The sequence below is a fragment of the Carcharodon carcharias genome, chromosome 11 (genome assembly GCF_017639515.1).
Source record: "Carcharodon carcharias isolate sCarCar2 chromosome 11, sCarCar2.pri, whole genome shotgun sequence".
Lineage (NCBI taxonomy): Eukaryota > Metazoa > Chordata > Chondrichthyes > Lamniformes > Lamnidae > Carcharodon > Carcharodon carcharias.
The window spans coordinates 75,562,586-75,586,248 of NC_054477.1; the positions used below are offsets into that span (position 1 = coordinate 75,562,586).

Sequence of the window (23,663 nt, forward strand, 5' to 3'; positions counted from 1 at the left end):
GGTTAGGTTGTTTTGAAGCAGCTGGCCACATTTAACACTTATTCCGTTATGACCAGATGAGTAGGGGTAGGATGGATCCTTTCTTTCTCTGCTCCACATTTGATTGCAAGTTTTTTTTCAAAAGGACATGCTAACTGTTGAGGTGCTGTGATGATAAAAGATACAGACAGGCTTCCTTGAGTTTTTTTAGAAAAAGAAAATAGTATTTATTGTGCTTGACCTGGTCTAAGAAAAATAATAAAGTTCCAACTTTCGCGCATTCACCAAGTTCACACAAACACAAATAGCTTACAGAGTGGGAGGATAGATTAAGCAATTTAAAGTCCAATAAAGTTTAAGGGTGTACACCTCTTGAAGTTGGGTTGACTTGGCTGGCTTCAGGCTGAACTGGGAGGTCCTTCTGCCTCCCAAGCAGCTGTGGGGTTGAGTTCTTTCTAAAATCTATCTTCATACAAAAAAAAATAGCAGACAGGGCTTGAAACTTGCAAGTTAGATGCAGAGGGAGAATCCACTTGGGGTCTGGCCTCTTCAACATCTCATTTGCTTGTGCACTGGTCAGCAGATAAAACAGGAACTTAAACACACCCAGGATTAGCTGGCTTGTCACATGACTCTCTTACTGTCCACTGACTCAAATATGGCCATAGCTATTAGATTCCAATTCCCTGGTTTACATGATTATATCTGGCAAATTCCTTCATAGTCCGAGTTCCCTTGTCCAGTGATTTGCATCTAATGGTTTGTCTCCACCCAGTTGACTACCCAGATGATTGTCCAGATGCTTTGCTAATAGGGTAGGCGAAGACTCCCATTCATATTCCATCATTCAATTGTTCTTGGTGAGGCTTTGCAGACACTTTGTCTCCATTTATTTATTTATGGATTCCTAAATTTACATTCTATGCCACTTTGCTTCCCAAAGTTTGCTCAACCTCATCAACAATTTACTGATCAGGAAATGAACCAGGAGAAACCAGCACAGTGCTGACTTGGTTTGAGTACAGTTTGGGTACATTCAGTTAACTGGAGGTTCACGTCCTCCATTTCGAAAACAAAGTCCCTCGTATTTCGATACCAAACCCCAAAAGTACGGTGAAAGCCAGTTAATTAACCACACATGGTAATGGTAAATGGCACATGATGGAAATGAAAATTGTCACAAAGTACCTGCATAACAATATTATGAATCTTTAAAAACAAATTTTTGAAGACTACGTTTTAAAATAAATAAAACTGGAATTTAAGATCATGGATTAATCTATCTTTATCCCTTGAGGCCAAAGGTACCTTTTCTGATATTGAGTTTGGCCAGGAGATAAATGAAACTTCCATTGACACTTTAATTGTAAAAATGCAAATTTTCCTTTTTAAATCTAAACACTTTTGCCACGTTTTTTTAAAAAAAGGTGGAAGAAAACTTCAGAATGTTAATTAAATTCTACAATCCCTTATTTGGAACCATGATGGAACAGCGGTCACATGATACAGTGCCCATCTTTTCTCCCTGCTAAAGATAAGGCAGAAATATCAAACTGCTTCATCTTCAGAGACACAGACAGAATTCCATCAGGGGAGAGAGGATCTGATCAGCAAAGCCATTGACCTCGGCAGCCAGTTAAGCAGCAAAGTTGCTACCTAGAAAGAGAAACTAAGTCTCCCTGCCTCTCTTTCACCTGTTCCAACTTCAAGCCTACCTAAGAAAACTGCCTCTAGGAACCATCACAATTTCTGAGAAATCTCTGCAGTTTCAGGCCTGCACAAAATAGTTAAATTTAATTACTACTTTACCCTCAACTGTATTTATTGTGAGTGAGTCGCTTGAGTGAGATGCCATGTTTTTGTTAACCTCTGGGGCATGTGTGTGACAAATAAACCAACCCTCTTTTTTTGAAATACAAAAGCTAGCTTTGCTGCTAAATTGACTCCATTACACCTGATGGAATTCTGTCGGTGTCTCTGAAGATGAAGCAGTTTGATTTTCCTGCTGTATCCATGTGTAAATATACTTAAGCACAGGCAATAAAAGGTTACACCTTTTAAAATTGCCTGTGATAAAATAAACAGAATCTTGAGTGACTTTAGCCTCCCACTTTCATTGCCATAACTGCTTTAATGACAAAGACAGCCCTGCTCTTCCTTCCTCACCACCCTTAGCTGTCAGTGTTGCTTCAAAGGGCAATAGCATCCAGGCAAGTCCTATTTATCCTTTGGAGAAGCACATGACCATGAATGCAATGCTCCAATTAATGCCTTCAGCTATTTTATAAGCGAGGCTGAAGATATTGAATGAGAATCGCACCACATCCTGACTACAACAACTCGCCCAATGTTCAGACTGGCAAGTCTTTCTTTCCAAATGGCATTCCAAAAGTGCACACCTGTGGATGCAATTGTGACACAATCTATATCATCTCAATACAGAGAAAAGACTTCTGAGGGGGGAGTGGGGGGGCGGGTGGGGAGCGGGGAAAGCAACTTGTGAGAGATGACTAATGGGACAAGCCAATTCTCAGATTCCCTTTGACATCATCTTGCGGAACCTTGGTTGAGAATCTTTATTCTAATGCTGATGTTTGGTTCCTGTTACACAAGCTTTTTAGTAATGCCCCCTTCCTTGCCCTCAATAATCTGGTGGGATTTGACCAAGGTACAATTGGCTGACACAGACCAAAATGGATTTGGAAGCAACAGGCCTTTGAAGTGTTAGGTGGCTACCAGATCATTTCGGTGTAATGACTTCCATTTTACTTGGATGAAATACAGGCAGGACTGTATCTTGATGTGCCAAGTATGTAATGCTCTGAAGCTGTACATTGAATGAATAGTCTGAATATAAAACCTTTTCTGTTTTTTGCATTTTTAGTATCACTAACTACTTTGGCTATTAACTATTTTTGGTTAAATAGTGAAAATGCAGATGTAAGTACTGAAAAATAGTGGCATTACATGTATCGCAAGTGTTTGCTTAGCTCAGTAGTAGTGTTCTTCAGTAAATTTTCTGATCTGTGATTGCCAGACAGCTGTTGGTTTGCAGCAAGTACCAGAAACTTGCATTCTTCAGCATGGACAATGTGAGCAATGCCACTATATTTTCTAGCCACCTTGCCAAAAGGCCATTGGAGTGGAATATTAAAGAGTTGGTCAAGATCATTCAGAAACTAGTTTTCACAACGTTTTCTTTGTATAGGTGCCAAAAACAGAACCAAAATGGGATTTTTTTAATCTTTATTTGAGATGTTGTTCAACTATAGCCTGTTAGATGAGAATAGTTTATGTCACTCTCTTACATCCTGCTTTCTACAGGTCTGCTGGTGGGAGCTTTAGATGCAGTGCTGGATTCCAATGCCCGTGTTGCACCATTCCGAATTTTGTATCGGATGCCAGGATCACAGGTGTATTGGGTCATAGCTTGTGGTATGTAAAACCTGGCTAAGCTTATTCTATTGCACATTTTTTAAACATCATTACGTTTCAAAAGTATATCATAGAATAAGTGTAGAGAATAAGACAATTTCTTAAATGTGCATGAGATCAAGATGCTTCTGTGCTAAATAGTCTAAATTTAATGTCTGTGTAGTAATTATGGTTTTATTTAGTGTGTAATGTACCTTTTAAAAATAATACTTGTTAAGGAAGATCACATAATCTGTAGTAACCATAGGAGAGTAGCATGGGCTACCTCAGCAGTCAATGTAGAGTCCGAGCTGAAGCTGAAAGCACACGTGTAGTTGCTGCTGAGCATATCGTAAATAAACTTAACGTTTCCATCCACTGCAGATCAACTCTATCACTAGCACAACTTGGCCACCCTACAACAGTTTGTTTACTGCTGTTCTATTTAATTTTTTTCCCTAGAAAACCAAATTCAACAATTTTTTTTTAGCAAGATGATAAATACTGAACAATTAGTAGAGTCACATTTAGAAGTTGATTAATTTCTTACTTCCGTGAGCACCTACACCTGTACAGTCTTGGGTTTAATTTTTTGGATTTGACATTTGAACTTTGCTCTGTTTGTCCTCCATTTCATCCACCTGGTCTGAGAAGTGACACAATTTCCTTTAGCATGCATTCCACTTGAGATGAATGACTTTGTAAGGAATGTCAAGGCCAGTCTGCAAAATAAACTACTTATTGATTTATAAGATTGCACAAATAGAAAACAGCTTGTGAGAGAGAACAGTAGCAGGGTAGTGGAAAAGAATATATCCAAAACTTGGTGAAGGTGTTCGAAGGCAAATTAAGGATAATGGAAATTACAACTAAACCCATTCTAAGCAGTTGATTTAAAACTTTTTTTTTAAAAAGCTTCTATAGTTTAAGAGTGGTTTAAGTTTAAATGAGAAATTCTGAAGTTTTATTTGCTGAACATTATTTCTGAAGTAGAAATAATAAAAGTCTCGTTTGTTTAATACCGGAGCCTTTCCTGCTGTCTTCCAAAGTGTACGTTTGTTGCCTCAACCCCCTTTGCAACCTCATCCATTTTATGGAATTACTTCCATTGAAGTCTGCATTTATCCCAGTCCCATGTTTTCTAGTTAACTATAGAAAACTGCACCTGTAAAATATTAGCCAATTTTGCTGGAAATTATTTCTGGGTATTTATAGAACCTAAGTAAATTGGTACTTTTTTGTTGAAAACTTGATTGGAATGAAGGTGCAAAGCGTTATTTAGTTGCAAAAGCAAAGTTATGATGGCTTAATATAACTTGTCCAAAAAAAATGCTTAAAAATTGCTTGAATATTTGCCTTATAAAGGAAATCCAAATTTCATTGCCAAGGGAGCAGATCCAGTGTCATTGCAAGCATGTTTGGGAGCAAAAACAAAAATAAAAATACCTGGAAAAACTCAGCAGGTCTGACAGCATCTGCAGAGACAGATATAGTTAATGTTTTGAGTCCGAATGACTCTTCATCAGAACTAAGGAAAAATAGAAGAGAGGTGAAATATAAGCTCGTTTGGGGGGGGTGGGGGTGGGGGGGCGTGGGACAGGTAGAGCTGGATAGAGGGCCAGTGATGGGCGGAGATTGCCAAAAGATGTCATAGACAAAAGGACAAAGAGGTGTTGACGGTGGTGACATTAGCTAAGAACTGTGCTAATGGGGACATTAAGGGTCGAAAGCAGGATGAGCAAGGTACGGATAGCCCTAGTGGGGGTGGGGTGGGGGGAATTGAAATAGGCTAAAAGGTAGAGATAAAACAATGGATGGAAATACATTTTAAAATATTGGAAATAGGTGCGAAAAGAAAAATATATATAAGTTATTGGAAAAAGGGGGTGGGGATGGAGGAGAGAGTTCATGATCTAAAGTTGTTGAACTCAGTATTTAGTCTGGAAGACTGTAAAGTGCCTAGTCAGAAGGTGAGGTGCTGTTCCTTCAGTTTGTGTTGAGCTCCACTGGAACATTGCAGCAGGCCAAGGACGGACATGTGGGCATGAGAGCAGGGTGGTGTGTTGAAATGGCAAGTGACAGGGAGGTCTGGGTCATGCTTGCGGACAGACCGAAGGTGTTCCGCAAAGCGGTCACCCAGTCTGCATTTGGTTTCTCCAATGTAGAGGAAACCGCATTGGGAGCAGCGAATGCATTAGACTAAATTGAGGGAAGTGCAAGTGAAATGTTGCTTCACTTGAAAGGAGTGTTTGGGCCCTTGGACGGTGAAAAGGTACTTGACAGCCTTCCGGACTGAATATTGAGTTCAACAACTTTAGATCATGAACTCTCTCCTCCATCCCCACCCCCTTTCCGATCCCCCTTTTTCCAATAATTTATATATATTTTTCTTTTCCCACCTATTTCCATTATTTTTAAATGTATTTCCATCCATTGTTTTATCTCTAACTTTTAACCAATTTCAATTTCCCCACCCCCATTAGGGCTATCTGTCCCTTGCTCGTTCTGCTTTCTATCCTTAATGTCCCCATTAGCACATTTCTTAGCTAATATCACCCCTGTCAACATCCCTTTGTCCTTTTGTCTATGACATCTTTTGGCAATCTCCACCTATTACTGGCCCTCTATCCAGCTCTACCTGCCCCACCCCCCTCACCCCCCCACCCCTTAAGTCAGCTTATATTTCATCTTTCTATTTTTCCTTAGTTCTGATGAAGAGTCATTCGGACTCAAAGTTAACTATATCCCTCTCTGCAGATGCTGTCAGACCTGCTGAGTTTTTCCAGGTATTTTTGTTTTTGTTCTAGATTTCCAGCATCCGCAGTATTTTGCTTTTATGTTTGGGAGTAACTGCCTTGAAGGTTCTGAAGAACACATCCACCAACAGCCTGTACAGGCTTTTCCTCCTTGGGATCCTCCAGATCTAGATGCTGCCTAGCTTGATGAGCACTACTAGTGGCACTAGAATAGAGGTATTCATGTGAGAGAGTCTGTAAGAAGCAAAATTTGCACAAATATTTTTTAATGTTAAAGCAGCTCTCTTGACATTTGCTATTTGACAAATCCATTTCATGAGTTGTAACTTTTAATTTTCGCTGGGCTTGAAGTGTTAAGGGAAAAGAAACTATTGTAAACTTCTGGGCATAGACTTGTCACTGTATACAAAATATCAACATATTCCTTTGTTTCTTTGCAAATCATCCTCCTAAAAGGTGCCACTGTGGAAGAAATCCATCATCACTGGGAATGGTTAGAACAGAATCTTCTGCACACCCTTTCAGTATTTGATAATAAAGACGATGTTGTTAGTTTTGTTCACGGTAAAGTAAAGGTAAGTGCAATAAAGAAAAATTGTTGTGAACAATTGAGCTCATTAAAATAAAAGCATTCACCCGCTTTCTGGGACGCTGGAAAGTGCTAGAGAAGGTCAAATACATTTTTTTGTATTGTGCACTTTCAAAAAGTAAATGTTATGGTAAAACCCTATTTATCTGACACCCTATATGAATAAGTATACAGAGGTCCATTTCTTTTACCAGCATTAAAAGGTATGTTTTATTCAGTATAAAGTTAGAAGAAGCAAAATGTATTTCATGGGCAAGCAATTGAATATAATTTGGATAGTTAACACTTTTACATTAGCGCCATTTTTACATGCAGGGGAACAGTCAGTTTGCCCCCCACGTGGGTGGAATCCTCAATTCACGACTGACTGCCTGACTTGGAAAGCTGTGTTAAAATGTATAGCAGCCTTGTTTAGACCACTCTTGGTTGGGAACAAAGCAGGATGCTTATAATGCACAACATTATATTCTACACACTGCCTTTTTAGAAGTAACGAATGGCCATTTTGAATCTACGCCTATAAGAAAGTGAAGGTTCATATTCACATTATCTTTCTGCTGTCAAATGCAGTCACAATTATAAGTGAATCATGGGATCATTATGAATATTAACTTTGTGATTCAACACAGAGGAAGTTAGGACAGGTTGCCAAGTTGCTTTCTGTATAGTTCGGAAAGAAACTCTCTTTGTTGCTTTTGATCAAATCTTGTAACTAAAACAGCAAGGGCTTGGAGTTTCCGTATGATTTCCGCTCCAATATCAGCACAATCTGGGAACAAAATAAATAGTGTTAAAGCTTGTGAAATTTTAAGTGTAAGTGAGTGGCACCCGTAACTACTTTACGTTTGAATATTCGCAATCTTTTTAAAGCGGATTCAAAGTTTGATTTACCCAACGCAGTCCCCGCCAGTTCCTCTTTGTGATGCTCTGTTCCAGTCACAAATCAATTCCGTTACTTGATTGCGCTAATTATTGTAATGGGATTTGGGCTTATACTAATGAGTATGGATAGAAACTTCAACAAGACATCATCTTGGCAAAACCAGCGCTGTTGGATCCCCTAGGTTCTGGGCACCTTTATCCGATTACACGCTTAGTGGAAACTCCATGCCCTGATTTAGATCAACTAATTACAATTGGATCAAATTAAAAAATATCATAATTAATCACCAAAAACCTTATTTCTTTTTGTATCCCATGGCATTCATTGAATTAAGAATTTGTGAAATACTGGCACCATGCTGTAAGCATGTTGATGTGCTAATCAGTATGTATAAGATGTAGCTACCTACAGACTTGATCAAAATCTACAATGCTTGAGAATTTCAATTGTTTAATGGCCTAAAGCCTATTGAAGCATTCTATAAATATAGCTTCACTTCAGCAAATCAGAAAAATAGATTGTTCAGCAAAATGGGAACAAAGTGGAAAGTGTAACTTTGTGCACTTAGCCATAGTTTTTTAAAAAAGTTTTTAAACCTGTTTTAATCAGGGGCTTATAGCTGAAGAAACCAGGAGCAAATTGGCAGAACAGGAAGAAGATCCTGAGAAGTTTCGGGAGGCTCTGGTAAAATTTGCGACCAGATTTAATTTCCCAGACTTGGAAAAGCTGGTGACTTATTATTCGTGTTGCTGCTGGATTGGGCGGGTTCCCCGTCAAGGCTGGATTTACCTCAGCATCAACCATCTCTGCTTCTATTCTTTCCTGTTGGGTAAGGAAGGTAAGAATGGATGAAAGATATAAACTTAAGTTAATTGTAGAAAAACTATTACAATTTTGAAGTATATTTCATTTTTAGTATTTTGACTCGGTGCATCATTGATAAAGCTACACTGGTAGCAAGCTTAAATTATTTGAGCATCCAATTATCTATCCCAAAAACTGAGAGGAGGTTAGTAGTCAGCAAATATCTTGTGTCTACATTGTACCTTGAACCACATTGGATGAGGGAGCAAGTATTGCATATTAGCCCTATGATACCACATATATCTCATAGCAATTTTCATATCTGTGTGCATTAATGTAATCTTTAACAGTAGGGAAATTGAAATTGTGATCTTTTTAGGAATCCTATTTGAGCACTTTTCTTCTGGAGAGTTGAATATTTCAGTAGAAAATATGAACTGCTGACTAATTTCATTGAGGGCCAGGAAGTTTAGGTGATAACTGATCTGGTCATTTTGATCCAATTGCCTGAATTCTAAAATGATATTGCATCTCCAGTGTCCTTGTATATTTGAATATAATAACATTGTATGCTGAAGGGTTATTCATGGTATTCAAATTTGATGTGTATCTGGGTTCTTAGTACAATTGCAAATCGTGAAAAGTAGCATTATGATTAATATATGAAATGGCTGCTGCAGAAATTTGCAAAATAAACTTCCCCTTTTTAAAGGAGATCATTTAGCTATAGTCCTACGAGATGTCAATCTTGTGCTAGCCACATGAAGCTTAATCTAATTTGGCAGATTTTAATAAAATTTAATTTCATGTGATCAAGTTAAAGGAGAAGTGTTGTTCTCAGATTCTGTTAATATGTATATTTATGTAGATAGAGAACTGTTAGGAAATAGAAATAGCCTAAGTAAGTTATATTTGTATTTGTGGGTGTTAGGAATGTGTTTAAACTTTAATGTTTAAGTTTGATTTGTATTTCTGTATTTGTGTGTTAAGAAAAGGTCAAATTAAGTTTTAGTTTCACTTTAAAAGGTGCCTGCATTTCTAATGAGTTTTAGAACTGTTGCAGCTAAGTTAAACAACAGTAGAGAAGCTGGGCTGTTGCCTAGCAACAGGGGTCCAGAGATCCAGGTCCCTACCACAGACACAGAAGAAACTAGAAATAGCAGTTTGATTTGGGGGCTATTTTGAGTTCAGTTGGTTTTGAAAGTAGCTGCCAGGAGAGACTGGAGCAAAGGGAACAGAACAGATAGCCAGTCCCAAACGAAAGAAAAGTTCCCAAGTCCAGGGGAGTGGAATGGGAGAAAGCAGACCTTCTAGTCCAAGGAAGGACAGGAACATAGTTAAGTGAAGAGTGAGGGGCAGAGAAAGGCTTCAAGCTTAAAGAGATAAAGAGTTGAGCAGTCAGAAGGTCCAAAGAGACAACTGAAAGTCTGTAACTCTTTGCTATGGGCATGTGAAGCAGAGGTGTGCAGTTGATGGCTGAGTTGGTGAGCGAGATTGCATGGAAAACAGTTTGAATGCATGTGGTGACCCAGGGAAGAGGAACCTTGGAAGGAGAGTTTGAATCCCTGGAGGTGAACCCTTGTGGAAGGTGTCTGAAAGAAAATGTCAGTTTGGGAGAAGATTCCAAAGCAAGTCTTTTGAGAGTGTAAATTGGAAACCCTCATGTGAAAGATGGAGTTCAGTGAGACAGTTGCTCACGGCGTGGCAAGCGTCTGGGGAAGAGTTGAGGAGGGATCCATTGCATCTGTCTGGGGTGGCATCTGTCACTTGGTTTCAGAGTGTGGTGTGCCTGACCACAGGTTGCCTATTCGTTTACATGGAATGTACTTACTGTGGACATTGTAAGATAGCTTTTGTAACTTGTGTTACCCTTACAGATCTGTATATATCTGTAAAGGTATGGGTGTGGGTGAAGGAGTATTGCAATATAGTTCATCTTGTTTCATAAGTGTTTTATGCTTTTGTTAAAAGGTCATTAGCTGACTCCGGTGACTCTGTTCAGTAGCTCCTCTCCATGTATCTAAACAAATAAATAAAAGTTAGGATCTATCAAGTTGGATTCCACCCTGGGATCAGGCTTGTCAGCTGAGGATCATAACAGAGTGGAGTTACATAGAATATACAGCACAGAAACAGGCTGTTCGGCCCAACTGCTCTGGTGTTTGTGCTTCATACCAGCCTTTCAGCATATCTTTCTACTCCTTTTGCTTCCCACGTACTTGGGTAGTTTCCTTTTGCAAGCATCTAATCCAGGCATGCCCAACCTTTTTCGTGTGGGGGGGCCATGTTTAAATTTTTCCCGCACTCGGGGGTTGATGAGCAAATTTTGGAAAGATAAGATTTGGCACAGTGTTAAACATGAATTTCAAAAAAAAAGCTGACTTATGAAAACAAACCACTTGCTGAGCAAAAAATCAGTAACATAAATTGATAATTGTAAAAAAAAATTAATAATAAATAAAGATGACAATTAGTGTGTGTGCGTCCAGCTCACTCCCAGGCTCAGGGTCCTTATGCACTTGCCCTCACCCACTGTGAGAGTGCATGTTGGTGTGTGGCGGTGAGGGTCAATGAGAACCCTGAGACTAGGAGTGAGCCAGACACTTGCTCTCCACTCACTAACTCACACTCATTCACTCTCCACTCACATTGCTTGTTTATGGGTGCTCACCTCCACCCCCTCACTCCATTGGTGTGGGGAAGTGACTCATTATGAGCCATTAGCAGTAAACATGGGAGAGGAACAGACTTGTGATTGAAGGACCTCACTGACCCATTTTAGCATCATTTTGAACAATCACTGGAGACCATATATAGGGGCTCCGTGGGCCATGGGTTGGACGAGTCTGCTCTAACTATATGCCACATCCACTTCTAATAGTATGTTCCACGTTTTAGCTACTCCCTCATTCCCTATTGGATGTATTGATAACTATCTTGTATTTGTGGCCCCAAGTTTTAAATTATTCCATAAGTAGTACATTCTCTCCACTTCTTTTGGCTTCTCCCATTTTATCTGGTGTTGCCCAGTGCTGCTTGATCAGCCTTCTCCATCTCATCGGGCACCCATTCCTCTTCCAATCTCGCTACATTTCAGTCTCTCACCACCACGTCTTTCTATCTGGTCTTGAGCCTTTCTCCTCTTCTACCTCTTTGGTAGTCCCATCTCCATTACTCGCCTTGCCACATTTCCTCCCTCTGGAACAGATGACTGTATCATTTCCATCTCCTCTCTTGACTACTGCCTTCAATGCTCCCACAATTTCACTGACCTTTTGATGTGCTGGTTCCTGATTTTTGTCATTTCTTGTTACCCCACACACTCATCTCGGCATCCACACCTCATTAGTATCCAGTCATCGTTCCTCTCAACAGGTAGGGGAGAGGAGAGGGGGGTAAAAAATCTTATTTGTAAACTGCAGTTTAATTTTCTGTGTGGGAGATTATAACATGAAAAAAAGCTGTACGTCATAGGCATTCCCTCCAACTGCCCTTCATGTTAGGGCTATTTACATTGTGGAAAGATATTTAACATCCATTGTTAACCTGACAGGAAATAGCTTAGAATAATGGACTGAGGAGACACTAGTCTGTATATTACAGGACTCTGGAATACTGGTCACGAGCCAGGACAATTTATAATTCTGTTTGTGGGAATGTGTTTAACTGTACTGTAAATGTGTTTGACAATTTGACTTCTATGCTCTGTACATTGGAACAAAATTGACATTTCCTCTTTTTGCTTTGTATTTACTTTGTACTTAATTTCCTAGTATTGTAGAAACATTGGCTGGAATATCCTTTTTAAGTTCAAGCTAGGGTAGAGGTATGAAAGGTACTAAATGGAAGTGTCCTACATTATTCACTGCAAATTGGTGTCGTGTGGATATTTTCTTCCTTTGCCCCTTGTGCTCTTGCCTCCTTCACGCTCCCCCTCCCCCTCTTTCTCACTCTCTCTTTTTCAAACCCCTCCTTTGGAAAATTTCCATGTCACAGTTAAGGTGTTTATTTTTGAGGTATAGTTGTTTAGCATTGTAATCATTGTTCTGTTTATAAAAATGGACTGGTCATCCGTACCTGAAATGGTGCTCTCTCAGGTGAGTGGAAGGTATTTGTCCACCCAGCCACTTATGGATTTCACATTCTCTGTTAGTGTGATGTGAGTTCCCTTGTTGGAAAGCCACATATCCTCACTCCCTTTTGAAGTAAATTGAGATTTCCCTGTCAATTTGCTTTAGCCCTTTTATGAAGCCTTTAGATGAAGTGTTCTGTTATACAATCCTCTTTATACAATTACTCAAATATTTTGTTTACAGCTTGTCATTACAAAGTGCATGCAGTGGACAGGTAGGCTAACCAAGCGGCAAAATGTTGGATTTTGTTTTTGCATGGATTAGTTCCTTTCTATTCAATAGACTTTGGCAAACCCGGCTGCAGTTCTGTTTGAGTGCCATTTTGATTCAGTTAATAACTCTGTTGCTTGTGAGTAGGCAGTTATAGGTTACATTTCCACTGCAGACTTTGACACACACAATGTAGGCTGACATACTGGTGTAGCACTCCCTCTTAATGGTCAAAGGAAGCGGTGGCCTAAGCTTTGTTCTGAGCGATAGCTTTTTAAGGGGCGTCAGATCTTGCAGGAAGAGACGGTGATGGAGAGAAGGGTGGGGATGTGATATTTGGGGGAAGATTTTTCATAGTGGAACTTAGGCGATTGAAGGTGTGTTGACTCGTGGGGTTTTGAAATTTGGGGGAATGCACAAGAGGCTGCAGTCAGAGAAATGGAGTATTCAGGGTTGAGATGGTTTAATGCTGAAGGAGACTGTAGACTGTATAACTAGAAAGGGGAGAGAACATGGATGGATTTAATAAGGATGAGAATTCTAGCTTTTGGCTTACTGTGATTAATGTAGATTAATGAGACAGTGGTGATGTTGGTGTAACTTGGTGTGGGATAGGTCTCGCACTACAGCGTTTCAGGTGAGCAGCTGTTTGCGGAGAGTGATGAATGGAAGACTGTTAGGACAGTGCTGCAGTAAAAAGCAATATGGTTGGATAGAAGCTTGTACTTGTGCTTCCACCTTGTAGTGAAGCTTTTAAACTCAGCATTGATATGAGGTTGATGAACTGTATTAAAGGCTTAATGATATGATACCAAGTGTGCTGCAAATTCTAGCAGCTGGTTCCAAACGGTTTGAGATCTATCCTTTTTGAGGGAAATAACTCTCTTCTAAATCACATGGCAGAGGGTGAGGCTTTGACTAATGAAGTATTATTGGGCATCTGGAAAATATGTCAGCCCTTTTTAATCTACCATTGTAGATAGGTACTGCGACATGCTTTTATACTTTGTTGCTTAAAGGTAGCTTTCCTGCATTCCTGAATATTGCATTTTTTATTTTAGTGAAACTCATTATCCCTTTGGTTGATGTGAAAAAACTAGAAAGAACTTCAAATACTCTTATCACAGAAATAGTTCGAGTGACCACGCAAAGTAAAGAACGTGATTTCTCCATGTTCCTTAACATCAATGAAACGTTCAGGCTTATGGAACTGTTGGCAGATGTGACTATTCGAAGGTTGCTGGACAATGAGGCATTTGAATTGGATCCATCTCTACAAAAACCTACACAAATAACAAAGAAGTAAGAAAAACATTCAATAAAATTCTAGCTAACTTTGGAAAACGTAGCACTATTTCTCAAAATAGTCTTGACTGTATTTTGTTTCAGTTGTTTAATGTATAACCATTCGCTGTGCCTCCTTGTCTGATATTTTTTTTAAACTTAAATTTGGATCATTTTGCATCATACTTGAATTAGTTTTCATATCCTCTGAAGTACTGACATGAAAACTTTATTTCCAGTATGATGTCTCCTGTTGTGCAAATGAGACAGTCATGGGACATTTTCACAAGATGGCTTAAATACTGAATTAATCTAGTATTTGAGCTTAACATGATATACATTGGCCATATAGATTTCTTTGAATTTAAATGTTGTTTATCTATACAGCTATTTAGAGTTTAAATATTATTCCCAACCTTTTGATCTTAATGACGCACACCCACCCTTCTCAGTGTCCCTTTGTACAAATTAGTTGAAAGCATCTTGCCTTTTGTTGTCCGCCTTCTAATACTTGTGATAGTTGTAAGGCTTGGGATATAGAATGAAATATGTACAACAGGCACTTGCAAGAAAAAAAACTATTGGCAGTCCCAAATAACTTGTAGCAGATACAAGCTGCATCTTGAAATCGCAGATTGCAAACTAGGACAGCATTCAATGTACCGAGTCTGTTTACAGCTTAAACCACAGGACATGTACGTCAGGGTGAGATGGCAATGCTTGGGTAAAATGGCTTTTATGGAATGGGGATCTCTTTAATCAACATCCATTGCAGAGAAACCGCTCTATCCCTGGAATTGAAGGCTTGTTTGACAGTATCCCATGGATAGAGGGCTTCTGATGCTCTCCATTTCTCAAAAGCTGAGAATGCTAATTGACATAGGCTTCCCAACTCTCTAGGAATGATCAATACTCTTCTGAAATGAGATATACATCTTCAGGGTGCTGCCTCTAGCAATCCAAAAAATCATTTTGATGTTTTTATGGCGATTAGTTACCTGATGATCACTAACTTTTTTGCTGTAGTGCAAGCCCGCACCCCCTGCTCCATGATGCAAGTTGACCACTGCCACAGAGCGCAGTTTGGGGGAAGGGTGGGGCTGCAGTCTCAAGATTCATGGGTGTCAACTTTCAGGAGAGGGTCTGAAATTGGGGTGGGTTTATTCTCTGCATTCAGTGAGAGATGAATTGTGTGGGGCTGGGCAGGGTTGAGGGGGTGGTGTAGGGGAGAATCTGGCCACAATTCCAGGTGAGGCAATGGAAAAGAGCTAACTATGCTGGAGATACAGGGATATTTGGCTCGTCTGGTTTTACTGTACCATCAAGAAAACAAGGAAACTTGATGAAAATCCCTAAGTGTCCCTAATTTACATGTTTTCACTGCACTTATCCTTAGCTTTGCATAATTTACAAAGCCAATTCAGTAATCCTCAAAAGCCTTGAATAGCTTCCTCTAGGCTTTGGTAATCCTTCTGTTTTTGAACCATTTAGAGCAGGAAGGTCCCAGGACCAATCTTTCTTTTTTTTTTACCCTTACTCCACCACCACCACCGCCCCCCCCCCCCCCCCCCCACCACCACCCACCCACCCAACAACCCCCAACCACACCAACCATCCACCTTTGCTTCCCTGCCTGAGTTAGCTGCTCTCAGCTAGGGTGTAAGGGGTTGGGGGTGGTAGAATGGGGAAGCAAAGCATTTTTGCCAGGGTCTCTGTTCTTTTATCGTTATACAGTACCCCTTGCTGGGAATATGCATGTGTGTACCAGTTGTCATCAGATCAGAGTTACCAATCATGTCCTCTGCAGTTGAATTGCCTGTCAACATATATTGTCAGGGCTCATGTGTATTAATGGGAAGTAAGAATTTCGAACTAGAAACGTATTAGTATCTGGAAACATTGATCTGTGATCTTGTTTTAAATCAAAGACCACAGTCTTAGTTAATAACTTGTGATTTAAACTGAGCCTTCCATTTAAGTTGAACTGATTTGTAACTATGCTTTCCGTTAACTTTGGTACAGGGATCTTGAAGCTAGGATGCAGACTGAGTATTTCCGGGCTTGTTTTAGGCTTCCACGAGCAGAGAAGCTGATCGTGATAGTGGACAGTTTCCTGTGGACACCATATAACCAATGCCACACTGCAGGGAAGTTGTATATCTCAGAAAATTACATATGCTTTGCCAGCAAGGAGGAAGGTAGCTGCTATGTAATCATTCCACTTCAAGAGGTACTGGACTCTAACATTGAAACATTAAATGTTTTGCCTTGGTCAACTCTGGGTTGAATCCAGAAAACTTTTGTACATCAATCTAAAAGATATTGGAAGTAAACACATTTTAAAATTCCTGAGTATATATCAATACGGAAAACTGCTTTTACCCTCATTGCCAAGAAACTTTGTTTGGAAAAGGTATTTTTGTTTTGCCTCGTCCTGTAAATATCTTAAGGCTGCCATTCTGGAATGCGAGAGTAGCTGTCATGGCCCACTGAAATGGACCCTCTGCGAATAACCCAGTACTAGCAAGAGTCCTTGATTTGCCTTGTAGCCCAGAAAACCTGTTTGGAGTTGAACCCTGCCTGGTACTGAAATCAGCTAGTATCAGTTACAAGTTGGTTTTATTTTTAATTTGTTACTGGCATCACTATCCAGGGAGGGTGCACCACTTCAGGTCTACGCATTAATAAACAAAAAAAAAAGCATTATTTCCTCCTGACCTTGTTTTCAAGTAACACCTGTTGCTTTTTAAAGAGTTGCAATGTGAGCCAAAATTGTTGCTTTGGTTCATCTTCCACCTCTCCCTCAAACTTACTGGTGAAGGAGGGTGTGTTTGATGGAAATGTATGAAGAATATTTGAAGCAGTTGGAGAATGTTGGAATGAGATATCTATCGCTTTTTATTGGTTGATTTCTTTTGAATTTTTTGGCAGCAGATTCACAGCAAGCTATCCTATGCTGATAATGCAAGTCTACAATAAATTTTTGTTTGCTTTACATTGACAGGTGGTTACTGTGGAGAAGATGGAGGACACTAGTCTCCTCCCCAGTCCAATTATTGTTGGTGTTAAAAGCAAGAGGGTATTTCAATTTACAGAAATTAAAAATAGAGAACATCTTGTGCAGCAACTAAACAAACAGCTTCAGCTTTTAAAAGGGGGAAAGCCTGGCTGCCATGAGAAACCGAGAGTTGAAGAAAAGGTATTGTTGACTTTTTGCATTTAATGTTAATGTTTTCACATAGCACTGAAGTCAGAATTATCCTAAAGTGCACTTGACAGTTCAGCAAAACAATATTTCCTTTTTTAAAAAAAGTAAAACATTATTTGCATGCGAAAGTTAAATACTGCAGATGTTGTTAATCTGAAATTAAAACAGAAAATGCTGCAGATATTCAGGTCTGGCAGCATCTGTGAAGAAAGAAACCGAGTTAACACTTCGGGTCACTTGAGCATTCCCAGCACTTTCTCTTTTGATTTAAATTATTTGTATGCTTTTTTTAAAGAGTAACTAGAAACTCCATTTCTGTGGCTGTCAGTTAATGGAGAAGTGCTCCGAGCCATGGAGACTAGCAAGACCCTATTAGCTAATCTCAGTTGGACGAGCAGCAGAAACACTACTCCCAGAGCTAGGAAGGGACAAAAAAAAATTAGTGACCCCCTTTTTGGTGTGGGGGTGGGGTGGGTTGGTTGGGGGTGCAGTGTGTGTTTGTCTGTCCAGGATCAGGTTTAGCTGTGACCGCTCATCCTTGCCATCTTTCTAACTCACATAACAACTCACTCTTGTCTATTCTCAGTTGTGAGGCATTGGAAGGCCACTAACTCATCACATTGGTTTCCGCATGAGTCTGTACCTTCAGGAGAGGTTGAAGGAGAAAAGTGATTTAGTTCTAGGACTGTATCTTAAAAGCACTTTGTTACTGCATATTTAGCTCAGAGTAATTTGATCCAACACACTTTTAACTAATCATACAGAATAAGTTAACTATCAATTGAAAATTACCTTGTACTTGAAAATAAAATCTAATGTGCAACCAGTAGAAATGTCAGTTGGCATATGAGTGCACCTCGCAACAAAGGATAGAAAATGCTTGACTATAGGACCCATGGCAGTTTAGGCTGTCTCTTCTTTTTTTGGTTGATGAATTATTATGTTAAGTTGAGTGTATTTAACCAAAAGGTACACTTCTCGGCAGCAAATTGATGCAAACAGCAGAGGGCGGCCATAAGCCTGCAATTGTAGTGAAATAATTTTTTCATATGCAGAGGACTAGAAAATATATTTGATATCATAAGTGGTGGAGAAATGCACAGCCATGTGGCCAGAGAAAAGACTACAAAAGATAATGATCCTATACACAAGGTAACCAACATCGACTCTGACCCAACTAATTCTGGTAAGTGAGGGTTCTTTAATATACTCATAACAGCAATATTTCTAAATTCTTCTATAATTTGCAATTAATTAATAAGATCTTGCATACAATTTCATGCCTAATAATTTGCTGTAGTTGAAATAAAGATTTTTTTTTGTCTTATGGAATAATTTTCCATGGATAATCAAAATTCAATTAATTAAAGATATTTATTTGAAGTTATTTTCCCTTTCTTCACAGATTCATGCCCAATATATTTTTGGGCAAAAAAAATGAGGGGAAATAAATCCAATGCTCATTCAATATGTGCATGCTCCCAAGCAAAGAAAATCTTCACATCTGGGGCAGGATCTTCTACAGGGCCATGAACAAAATCGAGTAAAAGAGGGGCCACACAGTGAACAGATTGTTCCTCCCACTTGCAAATTGTGGGGGAAGAATGCAGTCAAGAGATATAATAGCAGCCCAAGTATCAAACTGCAATCCTTGTGTAGATGCACAGTAGCCTGACCAGATTGCCTGCGCCTAGCTGGCAGGACAGGTTGGCTTTGTAGTTAATCAGCTAGTCTGCTACTTGTAGATACAGGATGCTAGTATTAGAGCTCTAAACCTAAAGTGCTCCAAATCTCGGACTGAGAGGCCATCATCCAATGCAAGTGCTGATGTTCTTGAAGGTGACCAATATATGATCAGTGTGAGTTCTCCCAAGTTATTTTTTTAATTGTATAAATGATACAAATATGTATATAGTTTTCAATGATATTACAGGAATGTGTTCAAAATAATAGTGTAATGACCGATACACGTTTTGTAATAAAACATTTTGTAAAATTTATTTTACTGGTTTGATTGCTTTATTGAAGCAGTTTTCAGTCTGACATCAAAGGGGATAGAGTAGATCACAATGATTTACCCATTGTTTTAGAAGAATAAAGGGCGCGATCCGAAGGATGTTTACGGTACCAAATGGAAATTGGCATTTGGATAGGTGGTATTTTAACAATATTAAAATAGCTTCATATATTTCTAAAATGGGTTTGACAATGTTGTAATAGTCTACCACTGAATGAGATGTGAAATGCCAATTTTGTCTAAATATTTCCTGAGCTCTGCATCTTAACTGCTTAAACTAAAACTAATTTGCATAATATCTGACTTGTTACCAGAGCGTTTTAAAACTGGAACTCCTCAACTCCCTTAGTTGGAGAATATAAAATTAGATTATGATGATGATATATGAGGTTGGGGAGTGGGTGCAGAGGTGCTTGGTGGAAGAGGTTATGGAGAGCAAAAAGGTCGATGGTGACCCTTGAGTTGTGGAATCTGTATTGCTGAGCCAGAACCCACAACATGGGAATCCCAGTATACAAAAAAAATGATATTGAGAATATTATCAGGTGGATTTCAAATAACTTTTCTCTGCTGTACTTGGAAATAGCCCATGCTTGGAAGAAATTGTGTTGTACATGTCCAAGTTTCAAAGCCTCTTGCTTTTGCCTGTCGATCTTTTTAAAATATTATTTACATACCTGATCTTTTCTATACTTGGATTCATTTTACAAGTACTATTACTAATTTTTAATTGCTAATTTACTAAAGAGGTGGCTAATGAGGTAGTAGATGCGTTGGTGTTAATTTTCCAAAATTCCCTAGATTCTGGAAAGGCTCCATCAGACTGGAAAGTAGCAATTATAACCCTCTATTCATGAAAAGAGGGAGGCAGAGAACAGGAAGCTATAGGCCAGTTAGCTTGATGCCTGTTGTGGGGAAGGTGTTAGAATTGATCATTAAGGAGGTTACAGCTGGGCACTCAGAGAAACTCAAGGTAATCAGGAAGAAATTGTGTTGTACATGTCCAGGTCCCAAAGTCTCTTGCTTTTGCCTGTCGATCGTTTTGTGAAAGAGAAATCATGTTTAACCAATTTATCGGACTTCTATGAAGGAATAACACGCACTGTGGATAAAGGGGAGCCTGTAGACATACCATACTTGGATTTCCAGGGGGCATTTGATAAGATGCTGCATCAAAGGTTATTCCTGAAAATAAAAGTTCATGGTTCAGGGGGTAACATACTTGGCATGGATAGAAGATTGGCTGCCAGAAAACAACAATGTATAAATGGGTCTTTTTCTGATTGGCAAGATGTGAAGAGTGGATTTGCGCAGGGGTCTGTGCTGAGGCTTCAACATTTTACAATTTACATCAATGGCTTAGATGAGGGGAGTGAAGGGAAGACATGGCAGCTAAATTTGCAGACAACACAAAGGTAGGAAAGCATGCTGTGAAGAGGACATGAGGTTGCAGACAGATATAGATAGGTTGAGTAAGTGGGCAAAAATCTGGCAGATGGAGTATAATGTGGGAAAATTTGAAGTTGTTCACTTTGGCAGGAAGAGTATTACTCAAATGGAGAACAACTGTAGAAGGTGCAGAGGGATCTAGGTGTTCCAGTGCATGAGTCATAAAAAGTTAGAATCCAGGACAAGCAAGTAATTAAGAATGATACCTTTTATTATGAGAGGAATTGAACATTAAAGTAAGGATATTATGCCTCAGTTGTACAGGGCATTTATGGAGCATTGATGAAGCCATATCTCGAACAGCGTATGCAGTTTTGCTCTAAATATTTAAGGAAGGATGTAAATGCATTGAAGGTGGTTCAGAGGAGGTTTAATAGATTGAAACCTGGAATGAGTGAACTGTTTTGTGAGGAAAGGTTAGAGAGACTGGGCTTGTTTCACTGGAGTTTAGAAGATTTGAGGAGCAACTCGATTGAAGTATATAAGATCCTGAATGGTCGTGACAAGGTGGATGTGGAAAGGAAGTTTCCACTTGTGGGTGAGTCCAGAACTAGGGGGCAGTGTTTGAAAATTAGGGGCTGCCCTTTTGGGACAGAGATGAGGAAAAAATTTTTTCTGAAGGTTGTACAACTTTGGAACTTCCTGCCTCTGAAAGCCGTGGAGGTGGGGTCATTGAATATTTTTAAGGTGGAGGTAGATTGATTCCCTTGCTTATCAAGAATCTAAGGTTATTGGGGATAGATGGGAATGTGGAATTTGAAACACAAACTTATCAGCCATGATCTTATTGAATGGTGGAGTAGGCTTTAGGGGACGAATGGCCTCCCTTCTGCTCCTATGCCTACTTTACTGCGTTTGAGTAAAATCTTTACACTGCTTAAGAAAAAAAGTGTCTTAATTTTAAAGCAAAGTTGCTTTTAGATGTGCCACTCAAATAGAACACACTGTCTGAAATGTTCAACCGTGCAAATAATTTTGCATTCAAGTGTCAGCTTGATCAAGGTGGTAACACCCTCACCTCTGTCAGAAGGTGTGGGTTCAAACCCCACTCTAGAAGTCAGGCACAAAATGTAGGTGAACAATCTAGTGTAGTCCTAGAAGTGTTATATGTCAAAGATGCCTTTCTGTGGTGCGATGTGAAACTGAGGCCCCAGCTGCCTGTTCTAATGATTCAGTTAGACATTAAAATGTCTCATTTCTCTTGGTCAACGACCTTTCTCAACTTTTTGTAGTTTCTGGGATATTGCTGTGTGCTAAATAGCTGCCATATTTGCTTGGATCTTTTGCTGCACTTTGAAAGTAATATAGCTATAACACACTGATATAATTGCAAATCTGACTTGGCCAGTTAATTGTATAGAAATAAAAAATAAGTCATTATTCAGTAAATATTTCAGTTGACAACTTTATTACAGCATTGGGCTTGACCACTTTAGTGCTTTTGTGCAGGATATTCTCCTGAGAACAATCTTGTAGCAATTGTGTAATGGTCAACATTTGGGGTTGGGGTGGGGAAAGTCTCTTTCATGAGAACTATGGCCTGGATTTTTGCTCCTGAGGTGTTTCTCTGGGGTGGTGGTGGTGGTGGTGGGGGTGGAGGGGGGGTGGTTGCGGGTGGATAAGAAGTACCCCACATGGCAGGATCTTTGTTCTAGGGACAGGGGAGATGGAGTCAAACCTGTAAACCCTGGATGCTGATTGGAGTGCCCTCAGGTGCTGCCAAGTGCCTAGGGGAGATGTTTAAAAAGCCTGCCTTGGTTTTCTGGGTCTTTTCCACAGTTGTTTTGTTAAACATTTAGACCCTCTAGCGCACTCCCTTCTCATCCTGACCTACCAGCAATGGGACATCATCCTCCAGGACAACCCATCCCCCTTTATAGTCTTATGCCAACTCATGCCCTCCATTCTCCCTTACATTGCCCATGCCAACTCACCATGGGCAGACCTCGGAAGACATGCTGAGATGAAATAAAATAATAATCCAAATATCTATTTTGACTCCACTATATAAAAAACACTCATTCGTTAAAGCCCAATCAATACTTCTAAATTCCCTCAGTACTTGATCCCTTAAAAACAAATATTCATAACCCCACAACAAAGACAACTGTTTCCCTAATAACCTCTATGAACTTTTAATCAAGCTGTGAACTTACGGCCCTCCAGTGTGATAATGATAGATTGTGGACAGCAGTCAAGCATTGATAATGCTACAATGATAACATTTATTGTTGTCAACGAACAGCTATTGAAATTGCTATAACAGATTTTCTTTTCAACTCTGTCACAGACCGGTGTTTCTTTTCAACTTTTAAAGGGCTGGCTATTTAAATAACTTGAGAGCTTGACAGTTCTATAGTCCTTATCCACCCTTCATGACCACTTACAACTTCTGAAGATTCATAATTCCCACCCTGCGGTTTAAGGCCCTTGCTACGGCGAGAATGGGGTCTGTTTGAACTTAGCACTAAGTTCAAATGGTCATGCTGAGCTTGGGATTCCCAACTCCTATGTGGAAGTCGCATCCTGCATCCAGCCCGTTCTCCCCTTCACCCCACCCGGCGAAAATGGTTTCTGTCAGATGTGAGGGTGGGACTTCCAGATTTGGGATCCGTCCACCATTTTGGATATGCCGCAGCATCTTCACAACTCTGAAAATCCAGGCCTACATCTTGTTACCTATCCCTCAACTTAATGTTGTTTTCTGATTTGTTCAATCTTCACATACAATTTAGCACTCATCCATTGAAAAAGGTGAGAATCACCTGTGGATGCTGCCTATTTAAGAAACGTGACCTATGTTGGTCATTTTGGATGGATTTCCTGTCTTTTTTCTACACTGCACTAGATACTGCACCTTTTGATCCAGAAGTAACTCAAATTCCATGCTAATACAATTTGCCTCCAATATTGCAAGAGTTGCTGCTGAGGCAAGTC

The 23,663-nt window shown here is 39.6% G+C and overlaps 1 protein-coding gene across 1 annotated transcript in view; it reads left to right on the top strand.

Annotated features, from left to right (window-relative positions):
• Positions 1 to 23,663, top strand: part of LOC121284356 (TBC1 domain family member 8) — a 99,166-nt gene that overhangs the window by 40,743 nt on the left and 34,760 nt on the right. The window contains exons 2-7 of the mRNA XM_041199773.1: positions 3,304 to 3,414; positions 6,606 to 6,724; positions 8,231 to 8,459; positions 13,830 to 14,070; positions 16,075 to 16,282; positions 17,057 to 17,251. Coding sequence (XP_041055707.1) covers positions 3,304 to 3,414; positions 6,606 to 6,724; positions 8,231 to 8,459; positions 13,830 to 14,070; positions 16,075 to 16,282; positions 17,057 to 17,251 — 1,103 coding nt within the window. The remainder of the gene's footprint in view (positions 1 to 3,303; positions 3,415 to 6,605; positions 6,725 to 8,230; positions 8,460 to 13,829; positions 14,071 to 16,074; positions 16,283 to 17,056; positions 17,252 to 23,663) is intronic.